A 19,662-nucleotide genomic window follows, 5' to 3' on the forward strand; every position below is an offset into this window, starting at 1 on the left:
GGCGCAGAGAGAAAGCGCAGGGTACCAGCAGCACCGAGCGGGGCTGGGGAGGGCTGATGATGTGATGTGATCCAATACGGGTCGGCCGGCTTCAGCTACGGGCGGACTGGCACTTCAAAAAGCGGCTGTCACCTCGGCTGTGCTCACTACGGTGTCGTCGTGGGAGCGGAGGCGCAGAAGCCCGCAGGCTGACCGAAGCGGTGAGTGGATGTAAATAGACGCTCTCGGTGGGGTGCGCTCCCCTCCCAGTGCGGCGGTGATGGGGACGGGGAGGTGTTGAATGGGGGAGATTTACTGCGTCTGCTGAGATATCGACAGTGCCCGGGGTTTGCTTCAACAATATTGGCAAGTCCGCCTATATGCATCCTTTGCGCTAGGGCAGATTTGGAGATGATCTAATGCTGCTGCTGACAGGTTTCAGAGAGGTGGTGTGAAGGAAGGAGGAAGCAGGAGACGAGGCTGAATTACTCCACCCATGACATCATTGAGCTTTGACTTTTTCAAGTTCATTTTCTCGACCCAGTTTATGCTTTCATCTGTTGCATTTCATACGCAGCTACGAGGCAAGGGGTCTAGATCAGAGTTGAGTAAATGGGCCTGTCTGTAGCCTACATATAGGGAGTGACAGTAAGTTGATGAAGGATACTTTCCCTCTGTAGGCCAAGGCCTGTGTCAGTAATAATAGACATTATTAGAAATGAACTGATCAATTTCATATCCATTCTAAGGCATCTTATTGATGTAAAGTGGTTGGGAGCAAGAAAACAGTCTTTCTTTTCTATTGGCCTTCAATTATAGTATGAAAAATGTCTTCTCTGTCTTGGTCAAGTGTCCAACCTCACCCTGCAGACATGGTTAGCAGGCCTCCACCTATAAAATCCCAGACTGTATAAAAAACTAGAGAACTGCTGTTCGAGATAAGAATCCTGTTTTGACACCTTGCACCAAAAATAGAGAGGGAACAGTGTATTTTGTCTGTCAACAAGTTTATTTTATTCATCCTTGATAATCACGCTAGTGAATCTGTAGCAGAGGATGGACTGCTTGTTTTCTTTCTTTTCAAATTTACAGTGCAAACAAGAACAGATAAGAGGCAATGCAACACATGCAAAGGAGAACAGCAACAAGACAAAATAAGATCGATAAAAAAGAAGATATTGACTTGTTTACTGAGACTATTATTCTAGTAGGATACAGGTTGCTGCTGTCCTGTGACCAGCTGGTAAAACTGTGTGTATCTTATGAATGACCTCTGGTGTTGGGAGTACAACAGATTTATTGAGGACAACAGTTTAAGTCCCTCTGTGTGTTGACTGTGCCTAGTGTCCTGCCGCTGAAACTGCTGTGTCATTCTCCTCGCTTTCTCCCTCTAATAACCCTCTTTCTCTCCTTCTCTCCCCACTCCCCTCTCTCTCTCCTCTCTTCGCCCCACTTTGTTTAACTAATGGAGACCTGCATCGTCAGGGGAAAAAAAGCAGAAAAGCTGCTATCTCTGTCTAGATCATCCAGTTTGTCTGTAACTCAGAGACAGAGATAGAGATAGAGAGAAGGACAATAGGGAGTTGATGTGTTGTTTTCTTACTCCTTGTCAGTGTAGTTTTATTGGGGTTGTATCAGGAGCTGTAATTTATCGCCTGACTCGTGCAGCATATTCGCTGTGATATTCAAGGCAAAATATCATGGGTGAGAAATGTGTATCTTCAAAATGTCAGCTTTCCAGAAACAGCCTCGTTTTCAGCTTGATATCAATGTGTTTTTGACGTTATCCAATGGGTTTTTGAAAGGGTTTTATAAGCCAAAGAGGTGGGAGAATTGTCTGAACCCATATAGGAGCATGTAATCTTTCATTTGAAGTGAAACCAAAATTGGAGTTGCAAGGTTTTACACGACAACAGCGATATGCATTGCGGACCGAGGATAATTGGTATTCTGATGAGAGAGGAACATGCTGTGCAGGTAGGCTGTACCTGTTGACACTAGGTGTTCGTGCCTGTGCACAGGCCTGGAAAGCGAGAGCAGATTCAGCACTAACAGGTTGTTGTTGTTGTCTGGCTCACTGACAGAGGGACAACACGACAGCCACCCAGGGAGAGAGGAGAGGGGAGAGGATAGGGGCCCCGCATGAACAAACTGCACTGCCCAGGGATTCTGCTCGCTCCCACCTCTCTCTTTTCCCAAGATCTTGTCTCGCTTTAAAATCTGCTGCGTTTGTGTTTTCCATGTTTCCGAGAAAGGCACCGATGATGACCGCAGTATTGTTTTGGGTGTGTGTTTATGTGTGTGTGTGCGTGCAGGTGGTGTTTGTGCGTGCATATGACTGGCTGGATGGAAGTTTGTGCCTGTGTTTGCGTGCCTGAGAATGTTTTTCTACCTGTATCTGTGTGTGTGTGTACAGTACATGCTGTTTACTGGCTTTCCACAGGGCTGAGGCCTAATTAGATCACCCAAAAAAAACACAAGTGACAGTGATGCAACCCAAACATGCGCCTTGTCTTGGGATCACAGTGATTCTCTGTCACTGTCTCTGTCGCTATCCATCTGTCTGTATTCAGCAGCACAGAGCTGATCCACCCAGAGATAAAAGGGACACAGCTAGCTAGTTAGCAGGAGCTGGCTGCCACTTCTCCTCCCTACAGACCGGCTCGCTGCTTAGCCCCGGCTTTGAATGTCAGTCCTGAATGAATACATCTAAGGTGTGACTCTCTGCCAATATCAAGCAAATACAATCCAGGTTAATGACTCTGATGCAGTGTTTTTAGCATTTCAACACTGACACCTTATGTGTAAAAGGAGCGTGTGACTGGAAAGAATGTGAAGCTGCACTATAATATAAAGTCTCTGCGATTGGCCGAGTCGTTTGCAGAGAGGGCAACAAGCAGGAGGGTTTATTCTCCTTGTGTGCCATGCTAACGGATCAGAGGACGGGAAATGTCTGACATCATATTGAACTTCCCATCAAGACTCAGTCCTGTGATCTTAATACATCACATACTGCATGGGGGCCTGGCTAACTCAGGTCAAGATGGCTTCTGTTGCCATTATAGTGGATCAACTGATAATATCACCAGTCTGTGATGTCAGACTCCTTGGTGAGAGAGAGTGAGAGAGAGAGGTGTGTAGCGCAGTAGTTCATATATCTTACATGACCTCTGACAGTGTCTCTCTTCTCCCCGCAGCTATATCTCTCCAGTGTTTTTCCAGTCAGCCATGATGTCGGTCCAAACTCCTCCCCTCTCCCGCTCTGGCTCCTCCCCTTCCAACGTGGGCATGGCCAACCGCAGCGGTACCTCCACCGCCCCTCCCACCTCCCTCAGCCTTCGCTCCTCGTACAACCAGCTGCTCGGGCGCGACGTCATCAAGGAGTCCGTCGGCATGGAAACCGGTGGTTCGGCCACCTTGCCGAAGAGCCGCCAGAGATACGCCATGACCAGCGTGCGAAGCGCCATGGGGCTGAGCGACAACCTGGCCCTGTCTTCCAAAAACCAACCGCCGAGCCGAGGGAGGGGCCTCCCCACCAAGTCCTCCTCCAGCTCGGCCCTCTACTCCTCCTCCTCCTCCTCGCCCTTCAATACAACCAATCCCAAACTGGCCAAGAACGGGGCCAACATGCAGAGGCGGGCGGAGAGCCAGCAGATGGAGCTGAGCAGGGCCAATACAGAGGGCAAAGGGCACAACGATTTCATCAATAACCCTGGCTTTGATTGGCTGGAAGTTGCGAAAGACAACTCACAGCTGCCCCCTTTCCGTAGAAGGACCAAGAGCTTCCTGGAGTACCATGAGAAGGGCTTGGATCTGGACCTGAGGTGGGGCAACAAGGAGGACAGGGGGGAGAAGAAGCAGCAGCCTTCCCCAGAGAAGGAGCAGGCCAGTCCCGCCAAGGAGAGGGAGAGCCAGGAGGAGGAGAAGCCCAGCAACAAGCAGCCCAGCCAGGAAGAGAAGGAGGAAGTGGAGGCAGTGGTAGAAGAGGAGGAGGAGGAGGAGGAAGAGGACGACGACCCCACGCCGACCTCACGACAGCCCCTGCTGCCAGTGGTGGTGGAGGCCCCGCTCTCCTCCACCTCCACCTCCTCCTCCACCACCAGCCCAGAGTGGGTCCCAGACAACCACAACCTCCAGAACCAGCCTCCAGCCCAGGGCAGAGAGGAGCTGTGTGCCCAGGTTCAGGCCAGTCCACGCGGACTGGGGAGCCCGGCGAAGCCCCCCAGGAGCTCCCAGCCCAGGGTGATCAAGGTGGAGCTGCACCCCAACAACGAGAACCAGTTCCTGCAGCAGTACCCGCCGTCGTCCCCTAAACAGGCCAGAGCTGGGGAGAGGAACACCCCTACCAGGCATCAGGCTCCCCCCACCCTGCCGGACCCCAACCCAGAGAATGGGCTCCCTAAGGTGGGCTTCAGGATGGATCTGGGTCCTGACACTCCATCGGAGGACGAGGACTCCAGCTGGACCACCCTGTCCCAGGAGACGCCCTCTCCTCAGACTCCACAGGAGACAGGTTGGATGTGTGTGTGTGTGTGTGTGTGTGTGTGTGTGTGTGTGTGTGTGTGGGTGCACGCTGTCTTCTCATCTGATCTGTCTCTCAAAAATATTAGCATATCTGTGTCTGTCTTTGATCATGCCTCTATTTCACCCTCCTTTCATTCCCTTCCTTTCTCTCTCTCTCTCTCTCCCTCCTTCTACCTCCCCCAGACAGTCTGGTCTGGAAATTTACCAAAAGCCTCTCCTTAAGCAAACAACGGTCACTGCAGCAATACTGCTGAAACCTTTATGGCCCCTGTGAGCCACCTTACGGCGCAGAGTGATCAGGGGAAGAAGATGGATAGAAGGATAGGATATTGCGGATAACGGGGTGAGGAAAAAGAAAGGAAACAGGAAAGAAAAGAGAGAGAAAAAGAGGAGCTAGATTTAGGAAGTGATGATTGCCAAGGAAATATGACAATGGAGGAGGATGAGGAGAGAAATATGAGAACGGCAGAGAGGGAAAAAGGAAACCGAGAGAGAGGGAAAGGGAGGAGAGGGAGAGAAGCTTCTGTCCGTTGGGTCCTGCTACAGGGGATGAGCCCCGGGGTTGCTATGACAACAGAAACTAAGTAGGGACAGGCTGACCATCTCTGAAATTTACCCTGTCCACCCATGTCTGTGTGTGTGTGTGTGTGTGTGTGTGTGTGTGTGTGTGTGTGTGTGTGTGTGTGTTTGTGTACGTGTTTGTGTGGCCTTGCACCTTTTGAGTGCACACATGCCATGCTCACATCTGTTTTTGCTTAGCCTGTTTGTGTGCAAGCATACGTGTGTGTGTGTGTGTGTGTGTGTGAGAGAGAGAGATTTGTGTGCATGTACACTCCTGTGCATCATGTGTTTGTGTACAACAGTGTATCCCTGTCCTCCGTCAGCAGATGTGTGGGGTGAAGGGGACCTGCCCCCGGGCTGGCGTGAGGTCTCAGACTCATCGGAGGTCTATTTCTGGCACGTCCCTACCGGCACCACCCAGTACCACCGACCTGTTGCCGCCGGCAACCAGCACACCTCTCCCAACAACGAGCCTGACGCCCAGCCTGACCCCCAACAGGAGGCACAAGACACCCTCAGGCCACCCAATGAGGTGAGAGGATCCACACCGCATGATGATGATATTAGGGCAACAGCAGATCCATGATATCAGGCAAAGTGTATTCAACTGTGTCAGTACTGTGTTAGTATTCAAGGATACATACTAGGGTTTGAGCGAAATGGGCTTTTGAAGGCCAATACCAATGCCGATATTTAAATTTAACTGTTCTCATGCAAAAAAAAAACACATTTTCAGTGTTTACCCACAGGATTTTATTCTTGTCTGGGTGGAAAAGCCTCTGAAACAGCATTTAAACCATGGGACACTAAAGCTATAAAAGCCCCAATAAAACCCACACATATGACATTTATTTAGGGGTAACAGCTCTTTAAGGCAGGGTAACCTAGCCCATTGATTCAAAGGCAAGGAAACTCTGTGATAGATTACTACCTTTAAATGTAGATGAATTTACAGAAAACATTAGTGAAAATTTGAACAAATGTAACAAATGTATAACATGGGCAAAGAAATTAAAATTTCATTTCAGGTTTTACAGACTGTTTTCATGTAGCTGTGGTCTGGCAGGAACCTCCATCATATTGGAGGTGGATGACATGATTGGCCAATATCTGATACAATAAAAGGCCAATATCGGCCCAATATATTGCTCTAGCCCAAACATACGTATATACACTGTTGTGTTCTTTCACAAATATGATATGCTGAGTGACGTACCTCAGTGACTCACCTTCCTTTGTTGTCTTTCTCCCTCTCCCTCTCTCTCTCTCTCTCTCTCTCTCTCTGTCTCTCTCTCCCTCTCTCTCTCTCTCTCCCCTCAGCGCCCCAGCAGCCTGATATCTGACAGCTCGGTGGAGCCGGTCCCCTCTCCCTCTGGCTCCTCCCCTTCCTCCTCCTCTTCCACCCCCTCCGATGATGTCACCTCTTCTGGACAGGACTTCAACACCACCACCTGTACTGCCAGTGTAAGACACTAAAGGTCCCATTTACACCTGCATTTTGATGTGGACAAGTGCAATCGGACTGCTACCTGATCACTCAAGACACATTTTAATGCATTTGTTAAAAGGGTCAGCAAAAAGTTAGAAACTACAGAACCAAGGCTATAATCTGAGACAACCAGACAATGTTCAGACAATGAATTGGATGCAAATTTCATGGGCTCATACAGTGTTTGTTTGAGCTGTTACACCCAAGCCAGACTTGTTTTACTTTGTTACCAGCAGTTCTGAAGCAGCAGGTTTCTCTATGTATCTGGATAATTGCCTTTGGTTCCCGTCACAATGGCCACAAAGTTTTTCAGACCCCCATTCAATGTCCAGCCTTTGTGTCTTAATGACACATTACATTCTTGGTTATGCTGTTTTACATTAGCTGTTAGTTTTCAGCTTATTAGCTTTAGTTCATAGGAATAAAATTGCATAGAATTCTCTTTTTAGTATTTTCTCTTGAAAGGTTGGTGGTATATCCGTATATCTACAATGTCACTGCTGCACTTATTACGTTGGAAGGAGCACACAGTATTCTCTGTCCAGTCTAACATCTGACATGCAAATTCAACAAAGATGAATATCTCTTATATTGAGCTAACATGAGTAATATCCTCTCTACTTATTACAAAGCAAATGATGAGATGAAATCAGTCGGAAAAAAATTTATATTAGATTCTGACAATTATTCTTAGTCATCTCCTTATCTGTCTGTCTCTATCTGTCTGTCTCTATCTGTCTGTCTGTCTGTCTCTATCTGTCTGTCTGTCTCTATCTGTCTGTCTGTCTGTCTGTCTCTGTCTGTCTGTCTGTCTTTAATATCTGTCTCTCTGTCTGTCTGTCTCTATCTGTCTCTCTGTCTCTATCTGTCTGTCTCTATCTGTGTGTCTGTCTCTGTCTGTCTCTCTGTCGGTCCGTCTGTCTGTCTGTCTGTCTGTCTGTCTGTCTCTAGGAGCTGAAAGATTACCCAGTCTATCCAGACCCCAGTTTGAAAGCATTTGAAGGCGCCACCCTGCGCTACGCCTCACTGAGACTCAAGTAAGACACACACACAGACACACAGATAGGTGATATGTATGATCTACACACTTTGAAATGACCTCAGCCACAGTAAATATCTCCTATTTCTTTGTATGATCTGATAAAGACAGTTGTGTTTACAGTGTACTAGTTTGTGAAATCTGATATCATTGTTGTTTCCCATGTTTCCCTGCAGCCCTCCGGCCCAGCTAGAGACAGTGGACCTCAACAGTACCTGCACCGACCCAGAGGCGATGGTAAGACCACAACAGCAACATACTGGACACATGGGCCCAGGGTCCGAAATTAACTAAAAAACAATCACCTGCCAAAAATAATTTATACCTGCGAAAATAATTAATACATTGTTAACATACACATACACAACATACATTGTTGCATAATACATTGTTCATAGAAATATGTCAAAGTTTGCACACGTTTAGAGACTGCCACTTTGTGTGGAGCCAGTGTAACAGGCAGCCAATCAGGAGCCTGTTTGATACTAAACCATTGTTTTGTCTGTGATTGGATTGGCTCACAGTGAGAGAGAGTGTATGGTGGCCAGCAGGGACAAAGTCTGGAGTCAGGCAAAAGCTGAAGACTGTTTGTATTTAAGGCATTCAAATCTTAAAAAGTCAGAATGTCAGCATATATCTCCTCACTATAGGACTGTTTGGCAACATTCAAACATTTGATATGCACATTTCCCCTATTATTGAATCAGTCTGACTCTATTTGGTGGATGAAATGTAAGCCTCTGGTAAGCTTGTCATGTATTTGTTAGAACTGCTAGAAAAGGGAACATCAGACCTGTCTGCCATGACGCAATGATCCTGCCCACTGACATCCTCTCTCTCTCTCAGTCTCTCTCTCTCTCTCGCAGTCTCTCTCTCAGTCTCTGTAGTACTGCCACTCAGTGGCTCACTGGTGAACTGAAATGGGTTTTATGTGTTTACAGCAAAGCTTGTTTTTGCTGCCCTCCCATGGAATAATGGCACATAGACAAACTCGCCCAGTAGACTTGGGTGGGTGGGATAATTACAGTGAAAGGAGAGGTGAATGAGCAGAGGAGGAGATAGAAAGGGAGACTATCTATCTGGTACGTGGAGAAGAAGAAAGGGAAGGAGAAGAAGAAAACATTTCTTCACTGACAAGCATGTCTCTGGAGCATGAAACACATCAAATAAAATGGAGTAATTACAAAGAAAGGATGTTTGGGGGTGTGATGGTGCTGGCAGGTTATGGCAAGTTTCATGGGACTTTGTACTTTTCCCTGATGCTGGATATTTTTCTATTCATTTATTGTATACAGATTTCACCATAGTCTGTGTTTGAACCAAGCAGTAGAAACGGCTGAATGGCTTACAATCACATTTTGTGAATTTAGCAGTAAGTAGTCAAATATCGGCAAAGGCCAGCCGGGCATCACATGGTATAGATTCCAAGACCCAAGAGTACCATGTGACTTCTCCGCTCTATGCATATCCTCATTCGGCATGGATTTTCACTGGCTGTAAGAAATCAAAAGTCAAGAGAAAGAAAAGCTTTGGATATCTGGGTATCTCAGAGGAACTGAGAAGAAGAACAGAGACGGGCGGGCGAGCTGATAGGATGTCAGGATGTGTGAAAGTTTAATGAGGAATAATCCATGAGAGAATATGGTCAGTGGAAGAGAAAGAGAGAGACGGAGCCTGTGTGTATGTGTGTGTGTGTGTGTGTGTGTGTGTGTGTGTGTGTGTGTGTGTGTGCGCCCTGGTGTCTGCTCAATGTTTGCTTGAGACTGTAGCAGAGCTTGAGAAAATTAGCCTGAGGTTTTTCTCAGCAGCAAAGAGCACCTTGTTGTGGTAGAGAGAGAGAGAGAGAGAGAGGGAGAGAGAGAGAGAGAGAGAGAGGGAGAGAGAGAGAGAGAGAGAGTGAGAGAGAGAGAGAAAGAGAGGGATAGAAGGAGAGGAGAGGAGAGTGTAATAGTTGCTCCCAAGTGGTTGGGAGCCTAGGGCAGTCAACACGCACACACACACACACACACACACACACACACACACACAGAGTCTTTCATATTTCATATGTTGTCTTCACCAGTCATACTACTCCCAGTCATTGTTCTGAAGGCTGGCTTGTGATGGTACAGTAACTGTCACTGCACATCTCCTGTAGGAAAATAAAACTTTACGAGCAACTTTCTTTGTTTGTGTTGCTGTGTGATGTGCTAAAGCATGTGTGTGTTATACAATACTTATACTGCTATCCTTGTGAGATCCTGTGACCTGTGAGAGCTTGTGAGTTTCAAACCTTTGGAGTGAGGAAGTTTTGGTCGGTCCTCACCTCCTCAAGCGGCTAGTTTAGGGTTAAGATTAGATTTAGGGCAGGTAAGGGTTAAGGTTAAGCATGTATTGGTGAGGGTTAAGGTTAGGGGTTAGGGGTCAGGGAATGAATGTAACTGAATGGATGGAATATTGCATCCTTATGTGTGTGTGTGTGTGTGTGTGTGTGTGTGTGTGTGTTCCCAGTCGTTCCCGGTGCGGTCTCTGGGCTGGGTGGAGATGGCAGAGCGGGACCTGTGTGAGGGGCGGAGCAGTGTGGCCGTCCACCACTGCATCAGACAGCTGTCCTACTGCAGGAGGGACATACGAGACTCGGCCGGGGTCTGGGGAGAGGTCAGTGTCTGAGTGTGCTTTATTCAACAGATAGATAGATCTATAGCAGATAGAGAGCGTATCCTTGTCTTTGGTCTTGCAGGGTAAAGGCATGCTGCTGGTGCTTCAGGATCGCATGCTGACCTTGGTTGACCCCGACGACCGCAGCCTGCTCCACTCTCAGCCAATCAGCAGCATCCGCGTCTGGGGCGTCGGCCGGGACCACGACAGGTAATCAGACATCAAGCGCATCATTCTCCTTTTATGACCTTTTTTGAAGGTTGGATATAATTACTTCGAAGGCATGCTTGGCTATTGATCTCTAGCATTTTAGTCATTTCTCCTTGAATTCCACTAATGGGACAAATAAATAAGCGCACACACTCCAACACATTAATAATGCTTCAAACACATACATAAGCGTGCATGCACATAGCATATAAAAGATGCACATGTGGTACATTCTCGCTGATAGAAGCTGATTCAGGAGTTTTAACTAATCATCAGAGAATGGAATCGGCCTCATTATCATTCAATGCATATTTACACAAGCTGCATTCAAAACACCGTAATTATGCTCATTGCTCCGTGGGTTTTTTTTCCTGACGGAGGACCTAGGGCCCCTTCAGTCATTTGGCAGTGTCCCATGGTCTTAACCTCTTAGTATTGAGCTGACAGTGTGCTGAGGCTAGCACAGCTGCTAATGGGGGGGGACAAGAGAAGCCCTCATTGACATGGGCCCCTCAGGGTTTTGACTAGCACATATGGCAACAAGCAGCTCAAACACTCAGAAAGCCTATAAATATCCAAATACATACTGGTAATATAATATACATGTATACCTAGATTTATTATGTATGAGATATGAGAAGTATACATGTTTGTGTGTGTGCATATACCCATACTATATATAAGTATTTAGATATACATTCATTTCCATATACACATACATATATATTAGTACAATCTGGAATGAATAAGACTTGATAAGAGCTTCTGCTGCCAGCTAAAAGACTTGGGGAGAAGAGGAATCTGTGTTCAAACGGTTCAAATAGTGTTCAAATACCTCAGATGAGCAGAGCAATAGATGTTGGCCGTCCAAGAAGCTGTCTGGTCCTGACATGTTCATTCTGCTGTTAAGGGATGGAGTGAAAATGGAGTTTAAAACAGCATCAGTTTAAGAGGTTCGATCTCACCTCGCTCTCCCACGCTCGCTGTGTCTTGTGTTTTTGTTTTTCTTCTTTCTCTCTCTGGTCCTAACTATCTCCCTTTTCTCTCTCTCTCTCTCTCTCTCTCCCCGTCTTCTAAGTGCCTTCTAACTCTCTTCCTCTCACACACAACATCCCTCCCTCCCTCCCTTTCTTCTTCTCTCCCCTCCCTCCTCTCTTTCTCCTCACTTTCCTTCCTTCAGCCTCCACCACTACAACAACATTAGCTCAAAGACAGAGAGAGAGAGAGTCCCCCTCCCTCTTTCTCTCTCTCTCTGTCTCAGAGGATAGTGAAACTTTCAGTGCCTGTCTCTCTCAGCGGTAATGGATAAATCATGTAGTGGAAGGAAGAGAGGAGGTTCGGCTCGGGCTAGTTCTCTCTCTCTGTTTCTCTGTGTGTGTGTGTGTGTGTCACGACTTCTTCCTCTCTCTTCATCCTCTCTTCCCACCATCACTCTGCATCCTGCAGTCTGCATCATTCTATATTCTGTTTTTAGGGTTTGGTATAGGGCACACAGCTTTAGATACTATGATTTTAACCAGGTTGGACCGTATGTGACTTATAATATATTTATGCTCTGGGACCATGATGCATTGCATACATTTGGTAACTGCATTCTCCAAGTTTCCATGCAGCAAACTGCCTTATAAAATCCTGTGTCTGACAGGGGTTTAACTGTGTGTGTGTGTGTGTGTGTGTGTTCTGCCAGTGGGCTCTATTGTTCAGTCCTGCCACTAGAGCGCACTGTAAGCAAAGTCTCTTAATCCAGAGTGACTGAGACACACCTGAGTAAGACACAGGAACAGTGTGATGGTTTGTGGCTGATTGACGTGGCTGTGAATTACAGCATCTTGCACTTTAATGTAATGAAGCATCAGCTCCATATTCCACTCTGTGATAACGATAAACTCGGTGTGGGTGTGTATGTGTGTGTGTGTGTGTGTGTGTGTGTGCCTGCATGAGGTCAGGCCAGGTATGTGTTGTGAGCTAATTGAAGCTGTGAGATGGTGAGAGGATGAGATAGAGAGAGAGAGAGAGCTGTCCTTCATTCTGTTAAGAGGGTGAGAAAGAGTGAAAAAGAGAATGATGGAGAAAGAGAGAGGGAGAAAGCACAAGATTTCTGAACAGGTAAGCTAGCAACAAGGCAGTGGTGTTGTGAAGTGAAGGGGATGGAGAGAGGGAGAGGAGGAAGGACAGAGAGTACAGGAAGAGAGAGAGAGAGGTAGAGAGAGAGAGATGGATGGATGAAGAGCATGTTGCCAGGTTTTGGATGCATGTATAGAGTTTAGCAAGGAGACTAGACGGGACCTCACCGTGACTCTCCCTCTGCTCTCTTTATCGCTCTATCCATCTCTCTCCGTCTCCTTGTCTCACTCTATCCATTTATCTCTCTCTGTCTCTCTAAGTGTGTGTGTGTGTGTGTGCGCGCTTAAGAGTGCATGTCTGCTGTTCCTTTGCAGTGTATCAGAGGAATATCCCCAGATTTGTACTGAATGTTCCCCCACCTCTCTCTCTCTCTCTCTCTCTCTCTCTCTCTCCTTCAGCTTGATTTAATATGAATGAGTCCCCCTGTCTCTTAAGCGGGGCAAGGGGTGGGGGTGGGGGTGGGGAGGGGGGGGGTCGATGAAGTCATGAAGCTATATCTGGAGCACTCAGCAAGTCTCGCTACACGCACGCCCATGTGTGCGCGTGCACGTGTTTGTGTGTGTGTGTGTGTGTGTGTGTGTGTGTGTGTCCACATGTGGGCTTGAATTGATGAAGTCATAGGTCTATATCTGGAGCACTCTGGTGTGTGTGTGTATGTGTGTGTGTGCGTGCGTGTGTAATAGTGGGTGTACGTGTGCGCGGCTTTCCCCCACTTCTCCAGCCTCTCTCTCTCTCTCTCTCTCTCTCTCTCTCTCTCTCTCTCTCTCTCTCTCTCCTTTGCGCTATTTCTACGCTTTGTCTCTAGCGCTCTTTCTGCCTCCCTCTCCTGCCATTGGCTACAGAGCTTTGCCTCTTTTTTTCTTCTTCTTCTTCTTTCTCTCTCTCTCTTTGTTTGTCCCTCCGTTGCACTCTGACTTTATTGGGTGCAAGCGGCGGGGATCCTTCCTTTTACCAGCCGCAGTAAGACAGAGGAGGGGAGAGACACAAAGACAGCAGGGAGAAGGGAGGAAGGGGAGAAGATACTCAAGGAAAAAAAAAGGGAGAATAAAAGAGTGCCGGTGCTTGAGAGAGAGTGATAGAGAGAGAGTGATAGAAAGCAGAGCGATGGAGAGCCAGTGAGGGAGAGAGGGAGGGAGAGAGAGAGAGAGAGGGAGCAGGAGGGAGGCACGCTTCCCTGCTCGCACTCCAAGACAGACGGCAGGACCTTGCAGAAGACGCTCCCCCTCCGGACCGGGGGGCAAGCAAAGCAGAAGGAAGCGGACCGTGGAAGAAGAAGCAGAAGAAGAAGAAGAAGAAGAAGAGAGAGAGAAGGTGTAACGGAGGAAGGAGTAGAAGGAGAAGCAAGGGGGGGAGGGGAAGGAAGGAGGGAGTGGAGAAGGAAAAGGACCCCTTGAGGATTAAAAAGAAGAAGAAGAAGAAGAAGAAGAAGAAGGAGGAAAAAAGGAGGGGAGGCGGGAAGGGAAGCGATTTACCCCCGGGTGCCGTGGCGACGGGGCTGTAGCAATGTCACCGTGGCGACGGAGCTAACGAGACAAGGGAAGTAGTCGTCGGTAACGGGGCGAGGATGTCTGCCTGTGTGAGTATCCCCCTCTCTCCTTCCTTCCTTCCTTCCTTCCTTCCTTCCTTCCTTCCTTCCCTCCTCTAGCTCTCACCATCCCTCCATCCTCATCCATTGCTGCCTCTCTTTTCACTCTCTCTCTCTCTCTCTCTCTCTCTCTCTCTCTCCATTCACTCTCTGTCCTCTGTTGATTTCTATCTGCCCTGTTTGTTTAGAGGCAACACTGCATGTCTCCCAGTCCTTTCATTCTTTACATTTCCAATTTTTTTTTTTTACCCTACACTCACTTAACTTCTCACCATCCTGCTGTGTGTTTGACTTCAGGCTGTGTACTTGCTCTCTCTCTCTCTCTCTCCCTCCCTCTCTCCCTCTCTCCCTCTCTCTCTCTGCTAGCTGTCAGGTATAGGGATGCAGGCTGGCTGGCAGCAGGTTAGCAGCCAGAGTGACAGCAACATGGGCAGACGTTCAGGGAGACAGATGGGAGAGAGAGAGCGAGCGAGAGAGAGAGAGAGAGTGATGGAAAGAAAGAGAGATGAAGTAAGCAAAAGAGGGATTGGGAAAGATAGGATTAAGAAGTCTGGAAGGCTCGATGTTTTGCAGGGATTTTTGAAAGTGCGCGTCACGGCTTGTTTGTAGCCGTTTGATATTTTGCGCTTTGGTGTGTGTGTGTGTGTGTGTGTGTGTTTGTTTGTTTGCGGGGTGTGTATTTTGCAGAGACCAAATATGTCTAATACGTCTGACAAAGTCTGACAAATATAGGATGAGGATAGTGTGTGTGTGTGTGTATATGTGTGTGTGTGCATGCATGATATATGTGCATGTCCTGACTGTATGCATATTTGGAGGTTCCCTCTCTCTCTCTCTCTCCATAAGAGAGGTGGATGAGGGATGAGTGGGGAAAACACTAAGCGAGGGAGGAACAGGGAGACTGAGATGATTTACGACAGCAGGAGGGCAGCTCCTACTTGTTTCCTCGTCCTTGGCGTACGACACTTATTAGGATTGAGACAACACTGTTGAAACACTGAGGATCTGTGGCACTGTGATGTATGCCTTTAATAGTGTCTTTGTATAGCACTGATGTCTGTGTGCATTACCAGCTATTAAAGTGAACTATTGTTACCTGTCCTCGCTAATGGCTCATCAGACGTGCAATTGCACTCACACGCACAAACACACCATCTCTCTCACACACACACACACACACACACACACAAACACGCACACACACACTGTGCCCTGTGAGGCATTTCATTCATATTCATTAGTGGGCAGCTATGGGACTCTGCTTGCTTATTCCCTCCAGCGCTCACTTATTTCCCCCCACTGCTGACCTTCTGTGGACAGCTTTGGCATGTAGAAGAGGGAGAGGAGAGGAGAGAAGAGGAGAGGAGAGGAGAGGAGAGGAGAGGAGAGGAGAGGAGGAAAGAGGAAAGGAAAGGAAAGGAAAGAGGAGAGGAGACAAAAAGAGAGGAAAGGAAAGGAGAGAGGAGAGAAGATCATTAATCTTTTAATAGTGAACAATCTGTAGCAATTACCTCTGTTTTTGTCAATGAGGTGTGTGTGGTGAGATTCTGAGCAGGGAAATCGTGTGTGTGTGTGTGTGTGTGTGTGTGTGTGTGTGTGTGTTTGTCTGTATGTTCCCATGTTGAGCAGTGGCAGTTTTGTCACTCCTCCAGTCAAGTCACCATGTCCCGCATGCTCCTTTGCTGATGTCAAGGCCCCTATAGCCTTAATTAACATGCAAGGTCCCTCTGCCGGTCCACAGGGACGGAGCCACAACACCTAGACCCACTCGATAGATGCCAGAGTGATTGATGGCCTCTCCTTCCCACTCCTGCTCCGATTTAAGCCGCCGCAACCTCACGTCAGCTCCCTCCCATCTACCCACAATCCATCACTCCCACTTCAGCACACACACACACACAGAGCTCTTAGCGCGACGTGCCCATGTCCGCCCAGAAACCCTCACTGTCATCCTCTAAAGGGTCATTATGGTAGCAACTGTCTCCCTCTCACTCTCCAGTTACAGTCAGAACTCAAACACACAAACAAGGTGGAGCACACACACACACACACACATACACTCAGTTTTGCAATATACACCCACAGAAAAAGCCTTAAAAAAAACCACAACAAACCCTACATCAGCTCTACCTCTCCTCCTCCTTCTCTCTCACTTTTCCTCTCTCGCCATTCTTCATGCTTAGTCTCTCTTTCTCTCTCTCTCTCTCTCTCTCTCTCTCCCCCTTACATTAGCATTGTTAGGCACACCTGCTGTAATCCCTGTCTTCCTGACAGATTACTCCTCCTGTTCCTCCTATAGATCCCTTCCTCCCTCCCTCCTTCCCCTTCGCCCCCCCCCACCAGCCAATAAATCTCCTCCCGATAAACCCCGGCTCGTCCCGGGCCGCGGCGGGCGGCGCTACGAGGCGAGGCTGACGTTGGCTGAGCGCACAGCAGGATCCCGGTCTGTCTGTCTATCCGTTCAGACTACACACGGCAGAACTGGCCGCAAACTGTCGCAGTTGAATACATTTGAATACTCAGCGTGTCTGGGTGGAAAAAACAGTAATAGGGAGCGCTTGATGTAGGTTTCTTGCGAGTGATGTTTCCCTTCTTGGGGCTGCTGAAGCGTCTAGCAGAATAAATGAATAAGGTGGTATAAAGTGAGCACGCTTCAGGTAATTCAAAATCAATATCATATTTTATTCAAATGGTATTCAGCTTTGAGAGAGGCTCTTTGAAGGTCCCAGATTATTCAGTTTTCATGATTTTGCTTTCAAATCTACTTAAATAGTTTAGTTAAAAGGGTATTTATTAAAGTCCTCACAGGCAGAGCAGTCACAATGCTGGACCCTGATTGGCTGACAACACCAGCTCCTCTAATTCCAATGAGGTTAGAGACTGTGTCCGGGACTGTGTCAGTTCAAATGCAGCAGATTTCCTGATTGGAAGGATGTTAGTTATTCTTTGGTGAGGGCAGCCAATCAGGACCAAGTCCAGTTGTGATGCGTTGACTGGGGTTAGTTTAGAAATGGCTGTAAAAACATAGATTTTTGAAAATGCAATAGCTCAAACAATGTCTTCATTAAACATATTTGATAATATAGGATTATAAATAGAATTCCTATAATAGGCGTCTTTAAAGAGGCTGTTGCTGCTGTTTTTCTTACTCAAAAGCCTGAGCTGGGTTGTAGTGTAGGTCTGTATTTTGCCCACTTAGAGAATCCTTAAGTGTAAAATAAGAAGAAAGGGAGAAACTACATATTACTGTACTGCATGTGCATGAAACATATGCATGATTTATGGTACATGCAGCTAATTAGGGTCATACAATCCAAACTGTGAGTAGAGCTTGGAATGACTGGAGACACTGAATCCCTGCGCTCTCCCACACACTCTCTTTATCTCTCTCCCTCTCCCTCCCTCTCTCTCTCTCTCTCTCGCTCTCTCTCACACACACACACACACACACACACAGACACACACATTAGTAAGATACAGCGGTGTAACAATGATGGCGTCTTACTGAAGTGACATCTCACTGAAGCTTTGTCTCAGTCGAGAGAATATCGTCGCTCGCGTGCAAAAACACACGCACACACACACACACACACACACACACACACACACCAGAGTGGTGTGATGTATAAATGATCAAGAGAGGAGAGAGCAGCAGGACATCTCACTCAGTTTCTCATCTCTCTCTCCTCTCTCTCTCTCTCTCTCTCTCTCTCTCTCTCTCGCCCACCCAGAACCCCCCCCCCCCGCCCTCTTTCCATCTCGCCCACCCACCTAGCTCTGTTCTTAAATATGTAATGACATCTTAGGAGTGTCGACACATGGGTACTATGTGTGCCTCCTCTCCTCGTTGCCCCTCTCCCTCTCTCGTTTCCTTCTCCCCCCTCTCTCTCTCTCTCTCTCTCTCTCTCTCTCTCTCTCTACCGGATGCTTGGAACTGGGTCAGCTAGCTGCGTGAACACAAACTGGGGGTCGTGTGGATTTTTCCCTCTTTAGTAAAATACCGTTTTCACCCTCAGCTTTGTAAACCTGCGTGTTTTCTTAGAGATGTTGCGGAGGTACCGGTGGATGAATCAGACTGAAGCGTGGCGGCAGCTGTAAACATCATCATTGTCTGCTCGCATCACACAGGCTGTGCTGTGCACTCGGTTTAATACGCCATAGACAACTGTTTTATTTTTATTTCGACTTGATTTTGTCCTAGTTCTCCGCCGCCTCAGGCAGTATTGGTGATTGTGCGTGTGTCTGTCTGTCTGTGAGTGTGTGTTGTGCGTGTGTGTGTGTGTGTTCAGTGTGTGTACCAGAGAGATAGGGAGTGTGTATAATGTGGTACCCAGCGATTTGGAGAGGGGGCTCCTCTCCGCCCCGCCCTGTAACCCCCGGTGCTCGTTTCGCCACGCATCTCAGCACTGTAAACAACTTTACGGTGTGGAGAGGTAATTAAGCACAGGCATTCGACATTAGGCCTAATGGCTGTGGGCCATGACTAATTCACCAGGTTGCAGAGGGCTTTACCCCGCTCGGTTGTCACGCAGGCTTTAAGTACCCGCTACAGCCCTCCAGTGCCAGAGCCGCGGATGAAATGAGTTTTGCCTGTCTTGCTTTCACCGAGAGTCACATTAGCTCCACAATCCTGCTCCGTTTCTACTTTTCTGAGTGTTTTTTTCAGTCTGTGCCACCTGATAGAGCATTGGATAATAATTAATAGAGTGTTGGATATCTCACCATGCTGATTATATGAAACAGTATCGTTGCAAATTTGCAGCCACCTTTCTAAATCCCAGAAAAGGGACAGGAACATGGCCAAACTCTTTCTGTCCATAGCTCTGTACAGTAGGCTGCTATCTAAGGTGAATATAGAACTAGTCATACATTTTTAGACTCTATTTTGTTTGTTTTGAGGTGAGAAGTGGTTTTTTTTCATACATTTTCTACACAAATTTGTAGTTTGCATCTTTTCTTTCTGTTTTTTTTCATTGAATTTCATTAGTTTTTTATCACCTTGCTTCTGTTTTATTAATGTGCAAATAAATACACTAAAATTAACTAAACTAGACTGTAGTCATGAACAACATTCTCTGTTCTACAAATACAATTATCAGCACTCAATGCTGTAATTTTCTAAGACAGTTTCATTGCAGCAGTTTTATTGCAACGTTTATTGCAGTTTGGAATAATGAAAAACTTTTAATCAGAATACATACAGATTACTGTAGTGCATCAGCAGAATGTGAATGAATATGAATGTGACGGCTGGATTCTCAGTATTTTATGTAAAGGGAATAATAGGAGAGGAGCAATCGCTGAACATAAACGTACCTGCCGGCAGCTTCCAGCGGTGTTTTATTATTCTCTTTGCAGTGTGTTGAAAGGGGCTTTCCACTAATTCACATTCCAATGGTCTTTTGACTAGAGGGCTGCACTTCTTCAGTGTTCAGCCACGCTGTGAAGCTGGAACAGAGCCATACTCACTTTGGACCGAAGCCAAAGTCACACTGCTGTCAACTAGAGTCACCA

General features: G+C 47.2%; 1 protein-coding gene across 1 annotated transcript in view; it reads left to right on the forward strand.

Moving 5' to 3' along the window:
- The first annotated feature begins 108 nt into the window (after positions 1–108).
- LOC139656077 (amyloid beta precursor protein binding family B member 2-like) overlaps positions 109–19,662 on the forward strand; it is a 26,773-nt gene continuing 7,219 nt past the window's right edge. Inside the window, exons 1-8 of the mRNA XM_071533562.1 lie at positions 109–200; positions 3,177–4,492; positions 5,388–5,596; positions 6,385–6,528; positions 7,505–7,590; positions 7,769–7,829; positions 10,083–10,229; positions 10,312–10,439. Of these exons, the coding sequence (XP_071389663.1) occupies positions 3,208–4,492; positions 5,388–5,596; positions 6,385–6,528; positions 7,505–7,590; positions 7,769–7,829; positions 10,083–10,229; positions 10,312–10,439 (2,060 nt within the window). The 5' untranslated portion in view covers positions 109–200; positions 3,177–3,207. The remainder of the gene's footprint in view (positions 201–3,176; positions 4,493–5,387; positions 5,597–6,384; positions 6,529–7,504; positions 7,591–7,768; positions 7,830–10,082; positions 10,230–10,311; positions 10,440–19,662) is intronic.

Source organism: Centroberyx affinis, unplaced genomic scaffold (assembly GCF_046629955.1).
Source record: "Centroberyx affinis isolate AG114_WGS23_722 - 3 ecotype Tasmania unplaced genomic scaffold, CSIRO-AGI_Caff_v1 ptg002380l_1, whole genome shotgun sequence".
In the NCBI taxonomy this organism is placed as follows: Eukaryota; Metazoa; Chordata; class Actinopteri; order Beryciformes; family Berycidae; genus Centroberyx; species Centroberyx affinis.